Source organism: Sycon ciliatum, chromosome 4 (genome assembly GCF_964019385.1).
Source record: "Sycon ciliatum chromosome 4, ocSycCili1.1, whole genome shotgun sequence".
In the NCBI taxonomy this organism is placed as follows: domain Eukaryota; kingdom Metazoa; phylum Porifera; class Calcarea; order Leucosolenida; family Sycettidae; genus Sycon; species Sycon ciliatum.
In genome coordinates this window covers 17,859,752-17,874,118 of record NC_088646.1, presented here as the reverse complement: position 1 = coordinate 17,874,118, position 14,367 = coordinate 17,859,752, and the positions used below count along the sequence as shown (strand labels likewise).

General features: G+C 50.3%; 1 protein-coding gene across 1 annotated transcript; it reads left to right on the top strand.

Moving 5' to 3' along the window:
* The first annotated feature begins 5,526 nt into the window (after window positions 1-5,526).
* Window positions 5,527-12,821, top strand: LOC135814776 (uncharacterized). Its single transcript, XM_065327946.1, has 8 exons — window positions 5,527-5,846; window positions 7,855-8,144; window positions 8,844-8,885; window positions 9,115-9,200; window positions 9,715-9,808; window positions 10,273-10,334; window positions 10,659-10,894; window positions 12,158-12,821. The coding sequence occupies exons 1-8, from the start codon at window positions 5,697-5,699 to the stop codon at window positions 12,482-12,484; spliced, it is 1,287 nt and encodes a 428-aa protein (XP_065184018.1). The 5' UTR covers window positions 5,527-5,696; the 3' UTR covers window positions 12,485-12,821.
* Window positions 12,822-14,367: the final 1,546 nt, after the last annotated feature.

The following is a 14,367-nucleotide window of genomic DNA, read 5'->3' as shown; positions in this document are numbered from 1 at the left end:
ATGAAGTCGGTGTGGGTGGGTGGGTGAAAACACGGAGCAAGAGTCATGCGAGCCAATGCAACTAACAAAGAGAGCCAGGCACGAAGGCTGCTGAAGGGCGTACGTATGCAAAGCGAGCTGCTGGGAGAGTTTGCGCATGCGCACAACGGCGCATCCGTGAGCTGGCGCGAACACGCGCGTGATAGACATCAGCATACAGTGAAAACATTACGTCACCGCGTTAACATACTTTAGCTACGCAAAACTTGCATTAACGCATGCTCCGTACGCGGAGGCATACACGACCCACACACAGACACAGCAGTAGTTGGTTGGCACCACAGGGTAACTGGGCGAAGGAGCTGGCAGTGTGTAACCATGGAGGCGGCCGACCCGACAGAGGCGGGGACCGAGAGTGAGACCGAAATGGCGGCTGACCTGCCAAGGGCAGTAACCGAATAGAGTGATTCGGAGTGAGACCGAAATGGCGGCTGACCTGCCAAGGGCAGTAACCGAATAGAGTGATTCGGGAGAGTAGAGAGAATGCTGCCAGCTACTGAGAGTTCAGTGCCCAAGCTAGTTACCCTGGTGGGCCAACCAAATAAATCAGTGCTCAGAAATAACGCGAGCATTGAACGAGGAGTATAGCAGGAGCTGCTAGCAGTCAAGAAATCTAGGTACCGATAGCGGTACTGAGAGTTGGTATGTATACCGGAGGAGACATTCGTCAAGGTGCAGCGCTACTGGTCAGTCACTCACTGTGGCTAGCTTCTCTGATACTAGCCGCACCTCGGATGGCTCAACACGGATATAGCGCAGCACGGCGTCGCTGCGCCATCGCCCCATATGGCGGATCACGTGCTCTGGTACGCCTGCGATAGCTGCAGACGTGGCTGCTCCGATCCGGAATGAGTGGCTGGCATAGCTGGACGGATCTGTAATCCCACAAAGCGGTAGGAGGGTCCGCACCTCCCTCGTGACGTCCGCTCGTGCCAGAGGCTGGCCATTGTGGTAGACGAGCAGCTGATCTCTAGGAGATTGGGACTCTGCCGACACTGCCGTCAGGTACCGCACCATCGCCGTAACAGGGCAGCTGATGACATAGGTACAGCCGCCCACGTGGACTACCGTGCCCCTACCGTCCGGGTCCGTCTTTGATTGCAGCAGCGTGATGGTGATACGAAATGATTGTTGGTCCAGGGCCACGTTGCCAAACGTCAACGAGGTGAGCTCACACTACAGCGCAGGAAGCCATAAAAGGCCAGGGTGAAGGCGCACTGCAGCATTGCCTAGTCAACTGAGTGCCGCATGGAGGAAACTTGGAGGCGTTGGCAGAGTTGCCGGAGGATGGGTGTTGTGATAGGCAAACGAGGGCGGCCAGGTCCCGACGAACGGGCTATGCCTCTTAACACTCGTGACAGCAGGGACGTCGGCTGATTCGGGTACTCGAGGCCCATTTCGACGTGTAAGTTCCAGATGGCTGACATATATGTGCGAACCGAGGCCGGCCGCAGTGTGCGCATGAGGAGGGCTGCGTAGTAGCACAGTGGAACGTCGCTTCCAGGCAGGGCCACAACGCCATGCTGCTGACAGAAATCCAGGTACCGCCGCTCTGAAGCTGAGTATGTCCTCCTGGATGACGGTGCTATTGCCAGAGAGAACCTTGTGCTTTGGAAGGTTGCTTGTTGCACGGTCAAGGTCGTACAGGCGCCTCAGGAAGGTACGACTGACAGGAATAGCCCGGGCCGCGAACGAGAGATTGCCCAACACGGAGGCGAGTTCGCGCCGGGACGCCATGCCTGATTGAAGGAGGCCGTTGACTTTGCCGAGATACGCCCCATGTTTGGCGGACGGTAACCGGATCTCAAACGTCAGCGAATCCAGCTCCAGGCCGAGGAAGGTGAGACATGTGGATGGGCCTTCGACTTTCTCAGAGGCCACCGGTATCTGCAAATAGCGGAGCATGTCTAAGATATGTGAGCGATGATGTTCCGCAACGGGCAGGTGGGGCGGACTAACGTTCAGAAAGTCGTCCAGGTAGGGGAGTAATTGGCTTAGGTGGCATGCATCCTCGAGAATAAACTGGACTGCTGTGGCGAATTTATCGAATATGTATGGCGCAGAACGCAATCCAAATGGTAGCACTTTGTCATGATAGAATTGTCCCTGCCAGAAGATGCCCAGAAGAGGCCAGTCACAGGGGGCAACAGGACAGAGACGGAATGCATTCCTGTCGACCTTCGTCAAAAGAGCGCCACACCCTGCCTGCATGATCAGAGAGATAGCTGTATCGACAGTTTCGTACTGCAGGCTGAATTCATCCCGAGATATACCGTCATTCACACTCGAGCCGGCAGGGGGCGAGAGGTCGTGGATGATACGCAGTTTGCCATCAGACTTCGGGATAGCACCCAAACCAGAAATATGCATGTGAGGGAATGGCGGAGATGCAAATGGGCCCGCAGTTTCTCCGCGGTCACAACAGTTAAGCAGATGAGTAGTAACCTCAGCAGGGCAAGCACAAGCCGAAGAGTGATTAGGAGACATAACAGAAGATGCAATGGGGCGAAAGCTGCCAATACGAAAGCCATACTGCATGCCTTGTGAACCATAAGAGCGAAATACTGCATTTGGATGAGGAGAGGGAAGATTGATAAAGCGCTGAACATGAACAGGCGTGCTAGTGGGCACCTATAAAGCAGCGTCACCACTGGGGTGAGAGTTATTTCTTGGTCGAGTCACCAGACTTGGAGCATTGGCGTGCGGGGTGACGGCCGCGGCACTGGATGCAGACGTGTGCTCTGGAGCAGGGGGAGAGCAAGCAGCTGCCGAAGTTGAAATTACGACAGATGGCTTTGCCGTCAAAGCCAGGCTGGTGCGAGAACTGGCTCCCCGTAGGCGCTGTTGGGGCTGGGAGCCCCCCACGAAAGGGGCAGCTGCTGGGCTGACTTGGATGGACCATGGAGCAACGCTGGCACGGAGGCCGCCCACGGCCCGTGAGACAAGACTGCCACAGGTTCGGGTCAATGACGGACCAGGAATAGCGGTGAGGGAGGGACGCCGTGGCCATACGGAATTTGCGGTCGTAGGACAGCCAGGCATCATTGTGGAACCGGACGTTGGCATCGACAATGATGGCCTGATACGCCCAGAGATCACCTGCCAGCTGTGGTGAGGCGTCGGCCAGCACCCTCGAGTATGTGGTGAACGCTTCCACCCATGTGGCAAGATCATAGATGTGTCGTTTGGCGGGTTGCCGGTGGGAAGATTTGGGGACGAGCTGCACAGATCGGCCCGCGCCCACGTCGAGTTGCATCACATCATGATCCCCCTCGAAGCCCAGGGATTCAGGCAGCAAATCGCTTAATTCTGTGAACTCACCTCGCACAATCCGGTCTCGAAGGCGAGGCGGCACCACGGGGAGGTCTCCAGATGACGGCCACTGTTGTGTCGGGTGGCTGGCAGCCGGTACTGATACTGGTAAAACCGGCGCTGCAGTGGCGATTGATCCGGCAGCACAAAGCGAGGCCCCGCTGAACGTCGGAACATGAGCGAGTCCCGAGTTTACGCCAGTTCCTGGGCCGGCGAGTTGGGCTGCGCCAGCCTGCTCCAGCAGGGTAACCTTGTCGGCCAGAGGCTGAATAGCAACAGCCACGGCGGCGGAGATCTGGCTCGCCAGCGTGGGCTGGGGTGGGTGGCCGGCCGGCATTGACTGAGACGGAGGCACTTGGCCAGGTAGAGCCGAAGCACGAGGAGCACGAGGCGGCGCGAGGTTCTGGGCCGGGGCTCTGGCCTGGGTGGTTCCAGGAGCAGGGGAGGATGTTGCTCTAGCGTAGGGGCTAGAAGATGACCTGGCGGACCTGCGCGACATCTCTTGCCTCAGCGTGGGAAAATTTGAGAAAATTTGAGTAAACCACTCCGCGGATACAGCACTCAGAATTCCAGCCCGCCCAGGGACTGGACACCACAACTAGGCAACAAGAGACCGAAACGACGATGTCACCTTGTACAAGGAAGTCTGAACAGAACTGAAGAACTCCGGAGTTTGAAAACACGGAGCAAGAGTCATGCGAGCCAATGCAACTAACAAAGAGAGCCAGGCACGAAGGCTGCTGAAGGGCGTACGTATGCAAAGCGAGCTGCTGGGAGAGTTTGCGCATGCGCACAACGGCGCATCCGTGAGCTGGCGCGAACACGCGCGTGATAGACATCAGCATACAGTGAAAACATTACGTCACCGCGTTAACATACTTTAGCTACGCAAAACTTGCAGTAAATAATCAACGAGGGTAGTGCACAATTGTTTGTAAACCATACTCGGTAATACATGACGTGATGTGGTTAAAGGGGAAGTATACCCTAAAATCAAAATTTCACCAGTTGTAGTCTTCTGGGTGCTGAGTCGAATGGTCTTGGTCCGAGGAAGCTGCGACGCTCCCTTCCTACTTGAATCCCAATCGAACTCGCGCACTTCCACCGAAACTGGGTGACTGCGCCCTACTAGATGGGGATTTGTATGCAAAATGTCACTAAAAGCGCCATTTCGTTCTTATAAAAGCACGGATGACCGCGATTGGCCCATATGTTGTAGTCTTTTGGACGCTGAGTCGACTGGTTTTGGTCCGAAAAGGCTGCGATGCAGCGTTCCTCCTTTATTCCCAATCGAACATGGTTGAACAAGCGGTCACGTGCTCCTGGGTGCCCAAATCACCTGGTCACCGCGCCAGCAGGCGACAACTTTCACACCAAGGTTCAACTCGAGTTCAACTCGAGTGACAGGACTGCACCCAAAAAAGGTCAAACAGGCTAGTAAGTTGTACCCTGCAGGCACGGTGACCAGCTGACTGGTGTACGCAGGAGCACGTGACCGCTTGTTCAACCATGTTCGATTGGGAATAAAGGAGGAACGCTGCATCGCAGCCTTTTCGAACCAAAACCAGTCGACTCAGCGTCCAAAAGACTACAACATATGGGCCAATCGCGGTCATCCGTGCTTTTATAAGAACGAAATGGCGCTTTTAGTGACATTTTGCATACAAATCCCCATCTAGTAGGGCGCAGTCACCCAGTTTCGGTGGAAGTGCGCGAGTTCGATTGGGATTCAAGTAGGAAGGGAGCGTCTCAGCTTCCTCGGACCAAGACCATTCGACTCAGCACCCCGAAGACTACAACTGGTGAAAATTTGATTTTAGGGTATACTTCCCCTTTAATAATAGGAGCGCGGAGTCCATTCATTCCCCTCATTTAGGAACGTCCTGTACAGTGTGCAATCCGTCAACGAAATCTTTTTACCGCACTCACTAGAAAACGAAAGCAGCAGCAGAAGCGATCTGTGTTTGTACAGTCAGGGAAACTCGCCGTCATGGAGACCAAATCTATTGTGATCACCACCTACGTAAGTCGTTACCAGGTTATCATCATGGTTATGGCTAGACTGTTGCCAAGGTGCTGTGCAAACAGGCATGGGCTGGCGCTACGCGGATATCTAACGTCAAGTAGCACTACTACGCTTGGTTACTGGCAGTGGCAGGGATTCGTATAATACGACTCCCTGGCTACTGGTAATCATTATGGTTACAAGTACACATGTTGGCGATCAATGAACGGGTAATAAGTTTGTGGCTGTTTACTTCGGACGAAAATACCTAGACTAAAAAGGGCTTGCGGTCTCCTTGAGCTTTGCGCTGGGAATTCCCTGGTCTCCCCCGGACGTGAAGATGAGTTACAGCCTGATTACTTCCACTGGATCCAGTGCTGTGTGTATTCTTCTCCTACTCCTTCCTGCGATCAGCTCCTCGTCACTGCTGGCTAACGCTCGATCGGCCACGGTCGAACTGACACTTCTCACAGAGGCAGCAGGCAGCAAGGTGAGAGATTCACCATACACCAACAAGCGAGGATAATAGTAGTATCGGATCAGCCAAGGCACTGGGAACATCCTCGCAAAAGCAGATGATGCATGTACATGTACATTGTACACGTATAATTATGACGAAATGAATGATCTTGGATCTAGATTTGGGATGGGTGGATCTGACAGTAGGGACCTTTCGCATTTGCTACGAAACGAATGCGAAACGAAAGTTTGATTCGGCTCGTAATCGTTTCGTTGAAAACAGATTTCAGGTTTCGCAAGTCGTCATGCAAATGTGCATGGCAACTACGAATACGGCCGCGGGCTCCGGTAGCTTGGCGTACGGGATTTTACACGCACACGTGCATGGATCATGGAATCAGGGGAAAAATGTGTACCTTGCAAAACATGTGTACCTATCCAAATAAATGTGTACCTGACGGATTCGGAGCGTGCCACGAATGAAGAGGCCTCCATTCGTGAAAACGAGTTCTCCGCAGGGACTCTGACGAATCCTCGAACCCAGGTGACGAATCAGCATTCGTTTCGTATCCGTCCGCGGGGTGCGAAAGGTCCCTAGTGCTGCCAACCTTCCGTATTTGTACGGAAATTCACTTCTTCGTCCGCAGTACGGAAATTGACCGAAATCGTACGGAAAACTGAGAAGTATGGATCAGCTGACGATGAACCAGTTTTTCTACAAGTCATGTACATGGCATGTTACTACATGTACATGTACATGACTATGTACATAATTGCATGCAGAGCACATAAAACTGCGGAGTAGACCTACTATCACGCTAAAAACAGTGTTCCTGACTGCAACCTCGAGCCTCAGACAGTGACAAAGCTTTCAAGCGTTGTGTAGAGTCTACGTGTGTTGCACACCATTGCTGGCTGTCCTACACTAGGCTACAGTTCGCGTGACGCATTACTTCCTGGGACCAAGACCATGTACGACTTACTGAGCACCCGGTACAGTACCCGAGCAGGTTGGCAGCACTGGGATCATCATAATCATGCCACCATACGCCTGGAGAAGCATCACTTGAATATCCAATGCATAGGTACACCTGCACAATGTCATGTCGTTCGGAGTCGGTTCCACTAGACAAGGGCTGTGAAGGAGGCGTTCAAACTGCGGATAGTAGAATGCTCAGCTGTTTAGTGTTTAGTCCATTGTTGGGCCGGCTATTAGAGAAATGAGGCACATACACACACACACACACACACACACACACACACACACACACACACACACACACACCTTGAACGCCCATTGCCGTAGCAATGATAGCGATGGCTTCCTCACGCTGAGGCTCTAAACTCGAAATCTGCAGTATGGCGCATGCCGCTTGAGGTCACCAGGACGACGGAACACTCTGTCACAGCGGTAGTTGGGGCACGGGATGTCTGGGGCTTCCTTCTCGACCCTCTGTCGACAACACTGAAACCAGGTGGATCTCTCCTGCGCTGTGTCATACCAGTCCGCTTCAGGCAAACCAACGACAGCAAAGTCCGAGGACACAACATCCCGCCAGCGCTTCTTGGGACCATGTTGCGGGCGTTTGTAGGGCAGTTCTCCGAACAGCATCACACACACACACACACACACACGCCATGTGCTAGGAATCCAGAGACAATAGACATACCAGCAGCCTCAGCCATGAAAGCTATGTAGTAAGTTAATGACTAGGGAGTACTGAAAAGGTTTTAGTACTCCCTGCGATACACTGGATTGTGGAGCCGAAACTACTCAAGCTTCCAAATGCTTTGGCAAGACGGAGGCCGTCCGACAGATTAGCAGGCACACACACACACACACACACACACACACACACACACACACACACACACACGCACACACACACGCACACACACACACACACTCTCACACACACACACATACCATATACACGCACATACAAACATGCACGCATACTGTAGACGATGTAGGTGGCAGAATAAGAGATTAGACGACAGCCGAGCGTTATCATGGTTGATGTCATTGTGTTGTTCAGGGTGCTGTGTGCTTAGATGGCACACCACCAGGTTACTACTGGAGACAGGGACAGGGAACTGCGCTGAAGAAATGGATCATTCATCAGGAGGGTGGTGGATGGTGTTTCAGCGATGAGGACTGTCTGACACGAAGCAGAACTCGTCTCGGATCATCCAAGTACTTTGCACCGAATAAGACATTCCTGCATGCTGGTTTCTTGGCCGATGACTGCCAAACCAACCCAGTCTTCTGTGATTACAACGTGGTGTACATGCCCTACTGCGATGGAGGGTCTTTCTCGGGCAACCGGTGAGTGTTTGTGGAAGTAACTCCCTGGGTTTTCACGACTCCCCGCTCTAGCCAACTGCAAATCTGCCATCCCCTGCATACAGATTAACGAGAGAGCTTGGAAGCTCAGGGCCCTACGCTATGCTTTTTTTGCCTAGCTCATCTTGCATGTTATTAGAACTGATGCCAGTGATGGAAATGTTTTTTTTCCATTGATTGGCTACATCAAACGTTCTCTTTGCATTGGAGGGTAATACGACACTGTCTACCACCTTGATGACCTGGGCAAAAAAGCATAGGGATGTTATAATTTTTTCATTTCTCCTGTTTTTTTTTCAAGACATAACCTGGGATTCGAACCCGCACTATCGCCCTGCAAGCATTCCCCCGCTACACTTCGCATACATACTCATTCTTCCAAGTTGCTTCACGTTATGATCTTGCATTTGAAAGCCCTATTTGGATATTGTGGCCAGCTGTCTTTGATGGTATGGTACAGGACAGGTACGGGATAGCGCCAGGCATGCCGATGGCACTAACAAACAAACAAACAAACACGGAATTAAAGCTGTGTGGACCTTGGCTAGCACCAGACGTTACTGAAGTAACGTCTTTTGCATAGCTACGGGAATTAAAAGAGTTACTACAGAGGCCAAGTATGACAATAATTATTACTAATAAAGGGTGTGCATATTTCTTCCATATGTCTGTGACCTGCAGTGAGAAACCTCTCGTCGTGAACGGCACCAGTCTCTACATGAGGTAACAGATAGATCATACTCACTTATCCCAATTATCACTGCCTTGATCATGGCTTTCACTGCCTTGATCATGGCTTTCACTGCCTTGATCCTGGCTTTCTGTTTAGAACTGTGTGCATGTACCGTGTAAGAATCGTGGTCAGGCATATGTACCGAGTAATTCCCCAGGGAAACCGTTACATATTACGCTGGAGAACCTTATCTGTACTCATACTGTTTGTCGTTGGCAGGGGCAAGAGGATTCTGGATGCCGTGTTCGATACCTTTTCTGAACAGCTGGGAGAAGCAGAGGAGCTAATCCTCACAGGATGTTCAGGTGAGTGAGCCGCCGAACATACCAGTGATACCAGTGATTCACTGTCTCATCGACGGTCAAGGTTTGTGTCTACAGATGATTAATTATTATGACGAGAGTTCGTGTCAAGTGAGAGATAGTTATGATGTGCGACGGCTACGTGTGCGCCTTTACTGACACGTTATTGAATAGCCCGCTGCGTTTCACACGTGAAGAAAGGGAAAGAATGCTGTGTGTACCGAAGTAATGGTGATCACGCGCAATGGTATAAGTGCTCAGCCTTGCTGCACCCTCTCACTATTATTGTTACATGTATTGGATGATCGCTGCTCATAGACTTGCTCCATTTCAAACTCCTCCACCTTCTTTCCGTCCAATGGATGGGAGCTCTCCTGGTGAATCATAGCAAAATCTCTGAGGTGTCTTGAAAACATTCTTCTTTACCTTTCCTCTCATGGTTTAGTAACTCCGTTCTACAATCGTGTACTTCCTTCTGGCCAGACCTTTTTGGTGTTTTGACTCTCTTTCTCTACAGCCGGTGGTCTAGCAACGTATCTGCATGCTGACTACCCGGTTGAAACCAAGCGGATACCGAGCACATGCAAATATGCTGTACTGGCAGATGCAGGGTAAGCTCAGTATGTGGTGTTGTAACTGGAAGAGTCTAGACATGACTGCATGCTTGATGTCACATGCTTTGTTGCTTACGATACTTCCTTGCGAAGGTCAAAACAGGTATCAGTCCGGAGAATCAATAACTGCCGGTCTCTAGGTGAACCTCGCGAAGTAAAAAAAGAAAAGAAAAAGAACCTCGATCTCCTGCACTGGGATTGAATACGTTGATGTAATGAGATGTGCATGCCGGGCTGTATGTTCCGGGCGCTTTAATAGCCAATGCTGCAGTGGTGCTGGTTGAGGGATATGCCACTCACATCAGGTGTCTGATGATTGCCTGGTGGCATGAAACAACCTGAACGTTCTCCGCTGAGTCTGCAATCTTCTTTCGAAATAGAACATGGTAATATGGCTACGGTGCATGCAACGTAATAATGATTACCAGTATGTCACTATGATCTCGTGTCTGAATGTTCAGATACTTCATCGACGGTCTAAGTCAAAATGGACAACGTGCTGAGCGAACACGGATGCTGTATGGTGAGCCGGTTTCTTGTATGGGGCACCTCCTACTCACTGCCGCTGTTACTCTGTTGAGCTGATTGTAGTTGCAAGCTATCCTTAGTTGATGACGGTAATCCAGAGGTCGGGATTCGATTAAAAATTGTAGTCTGAAATACATGTGGATGCACAGTGATAGGGCCAGGGAAACCCGTTCTGTTTCAAACAGTGGGTTGCTTGTGGCATGTGCAGAGCTATGCACTAACGACGTCTCCAGATCTCTCCAGCCTTCCCAGACCTTTCCGGGTGAGATGAGGTTACAGGGTATTATCTTCTCTCTGCGTTTTTCTTCAATGCTCGAAGTTGTTCAGTCGCAGAACCTGACGAGTGGCATGAACCAGAAGTGCGTTGCGGCAATGTCAGAAGCCGACCAGTGGAAATGCTTCTTCGCCCAGTACAGCGTGCCCTACATATCGTCGCCGATCTTTGCCCTGCAGTCGCTGTATGACTATAACCAGCTGAAGACTGTGCTGCATCTACCCTGCATACCGCCCAAATGCAGTGCGTCAGAGTATCAAATCTTCCTGAACTGGCGGACGGTAGGTGAATTATGTTATTTACATACATGTACATGAGTAAGATCAGGTCTCACAGCTGCAAAAAGGGTGATCGACATCAAAAATGGAGCAATGATGGTGTGTGTGTGTTTGGACATGTCTATGCATAATGGCAAGAGTACATAACCCCAAGAGTGTGCAACTGCCTGCACAACCTCTATGCTGTGCTGCGACGGCAGAACTTCACATCACGTGACATGGTTCAAAAGGTTATGCTGGCAAACAGTGCAAAGTGACCACAAGAGAGTTGTACCCAAAGCTGGGCTGCGTACAACCCAGTATCTATCATGCACTAGAGTGCACGGGTTCATCACGTGATGTGAAGTTCTGCCGTCGCAGACCCCATAGCTGGAGTTGCACACTCTTGGGGTTATGTACTCTTGATAATGGTAAGAGTACATACCCCCCAGAGTGTGCAACGCTTGATCCAGCTCTGCATAGGGTCTTGGTCGAGCGGAATCGGATCTTTGCGTCATAATACCGTACACATCTGAGGGGAACCCGGGGAGTCGCGGGTACGCTTGGATCAAAAACAATGGTGCCCTGCCTCGAGACCGGCCTTGCGCTGGTGTGGAGTGTACGCACGACATCAGAAGATCCGATTCCGCTCGACCAAGACCCTATGCAGAGCTGGATCGGCGCTGCACACTCTGGGGGGTTATGTACTCTTGATAATAGGCGACAGCAGCAGAACAGCTAGGCATGTGGCAATGATGCCCGTATACTGTACTTGTTTTCTTCCTAAGATTAGAAACCAAACGGGCAGAGGTAGACATGGTTGCTGTGTTTTTGTCAAGTAGCACATCTAACGGCCATCTCAAGACATTTCCCAGCAATTTAATTACACGAATACTGAATAGAATACTACTTTTGTCACCATGGTAACAAGCACAGTACTGCACCCACTATGAGATGTACAGTGCAGCTCAATGAAATCCAGTGGCGTCACTCAAGTGCGCGCCGGGCGTTGCGCAGCCATAGACCTGCGAACACTGGGCTGCGAAACGATGCAAGGCGCAAACTTGAGCAACACGACTGGATTTCATTGAGCAACACTGTAGATGGAAGTCTGGCTTGCATACTGTAGTCTGTAGTACCCTAAACTGGAGCTCTTCTCTGTCACGATACGTGCACTTTAAGTATGATTCAGCCACACTATCTCAAATCATAACACTCAGTGACCTATACAATCCCCTGCATGCGTTTACATAACTGTGTTCATGGCTTCCTCGCATGTTTCTCCAGACATTCCTGAAAGCCTTTAGTCCGATCTTGAACCGGACGGTGAGCACGGGAATCTTCTCCGATGCTTGCGTCGCCCATTGTCAGAGCGTGGCAGATGCCCACTGGGATAACTACGTGGTGCGTGGGCAGCGAGCACACGAGACGTTCGCGGCCTGGTACTTCGATCAGCCCGGCAAGTTGCCGCAGGTTGTGGACTGCGCTTACCCATGCAATCACAACTGCACTGCCAGGCATACATTGCAGCAAGACGAGGAGCTCAGTGATCACTACTCATACAACTACATGTATGATGTTGAACCGGGTCTGGACGATGACAACAAACCGTAGCGGTCAAGCCTCTTACTCTTAGCATCCATGATTGTTCACGTATATATTCATGGAGAAAAAACCCCTATTGGGCTGAATTAGCCTCTATATCAACCATGGACATGGTTGGTTAGCAGTACAGTGTTGGTTGCTTGTTCCATCTGTGCATCTTCATACCGTGCACTGAATATTCCTCTACTAGTATTGCTATCTAATGACTCTAATCAACACCGTGAGTGTGTTAAGTACAAGTAGTACATATTATGTTTGTTGTTTGCACTACATGTACATGACGTATGTACCATTTCCCTCAAAAGCCTTGCGTCGTTCCCAGAGTGGATGCAAGATCATGTTGAAATGACCAATACTAGTAGTGTCGACATTCAGATCGAACGATCTTGTTGAAACTGAGACAGCGAGAAACTCATAGATCAGGTTTTAATAGGTTGCACGTGGCTCGTACCAGAATGCTAAACGCCAAAGACTGGACGGCTGGACGTATACATATGCCAAACGTGATTGATCACCTCCATACCCGGTGGCACATACATCTCTACAAAGCACATCTGCCGATGACGTCGTACAAGCATTAGAGTGCAATATAAGGATCGCATAGCCTCTCACAACATGCAGTGCAAGTGACTAGTAAGTCCCTTGATCTGGGCATGTACGTATACGTACAATGACAGCAAAGGCAGAAGAGAACAGAGACAGGCGGCTAGATCCTTGTTGTAGAATTCTCGCCGTTGTGTATAAGTACAATATGTACAGCACAGTCTGCACGGTACTGTAAAACATGTAATTTTCGGTGTCACTTTAAAATTCGGTGATTTCGGTAGAGAAACCAGGCACCTAAATTTAAATTACACCTGAAAGGCACTAGAGTATGCACTGTATGTGATGGGAACGCTGGTCACCTAATTCTAAATTACACCTGAAGCCTGGCAGGTCCCTGGCACCGAAATTTCAATGCACCTAAAATTACATGTTTTACAGTATTACTATTAGTGGTGTCTGCTGCCTGGTCCACGTTCAGCTTTATCCAAATGACAGCGTCAAATGCACAGCTCCACATTGTCGGTCAGTCATGTACACGCACCCCTACCCTGGTCTAACACATGAACATAATCATTGTGCACACCCGGAAAAGTCGAGGATCTGTTCATTGCCCATTTTCACAGCATTAGGGGCACATGCCAGGCATGGGTTGCATGTGTTCACAATGCTGTAGAAGCGATACTACAGTGGATATGTTTCCATATGTCAGTACCCAGACACACACAGATAAACAGACAGACAGACAGACAGATACACACACGCGCACACACATACATACACAGATACACACACACATACAATACATACATACCCAATGCTGTAGACAGCAAGCTGTTTCGGCCATAAAGGCCTCATCAGTACAGCTACGAGCTAAATAGGCCGAGCTACCAGCCATGGTGCAAAGGAGGCACCACAGACATTAAGGTAGCTCGTCGCTCTACATACAATACATACATACATACAATACATACATACATACATACACACACACACACACACACACACACACACACACACACACATACAGATACACACACCATGCGTACACAGACGTACACTTGTGTCCAAAGAAAAGGTACCACATAAGGGGCCTTCCGTAAATACCAATATTTATTTATAAACGAAAACTAGTCGTTTCCCTTCAAGCCGTCGTTGATGGTATGGTACGGTACGGGATAGGTACGATCGAGGGTAATACGACACCGTCTACCGCCTTGATGACGGCAAAAAAAGCATAGGGATGTTATAAATTTTTCAATTCTCCTATTTTTTTTTTCAGGCATATCCTGGGATTCGAACCCGCACTATCGCCCTACATGCATTCCCCCATACACTTCGCATTCATA

Coding starts and splice junctions, on each gene's coding strand:
- LOC135814776 (XM_065327946.1), top strand. CDS start 5,697: ATGAGTTACAGCCTGATTACTTCCACTGGATCCAGTGCTGTGTGTATT. Junction 5,847..7,854: donor CAGAGGCAGCAGGCAGCAAG/GTGAGAGATTCA, acceptor TGTGTTGTTCAG/GGTGCTGTGTGCTTAGATGG. Junction 10,335..10,658: donor GCGAACACGGATGCTGTATG/GTGAGCCGGTTT, acceptor CAATGCTCGAAG/TTGTTCAGTCGCAGAACCTG.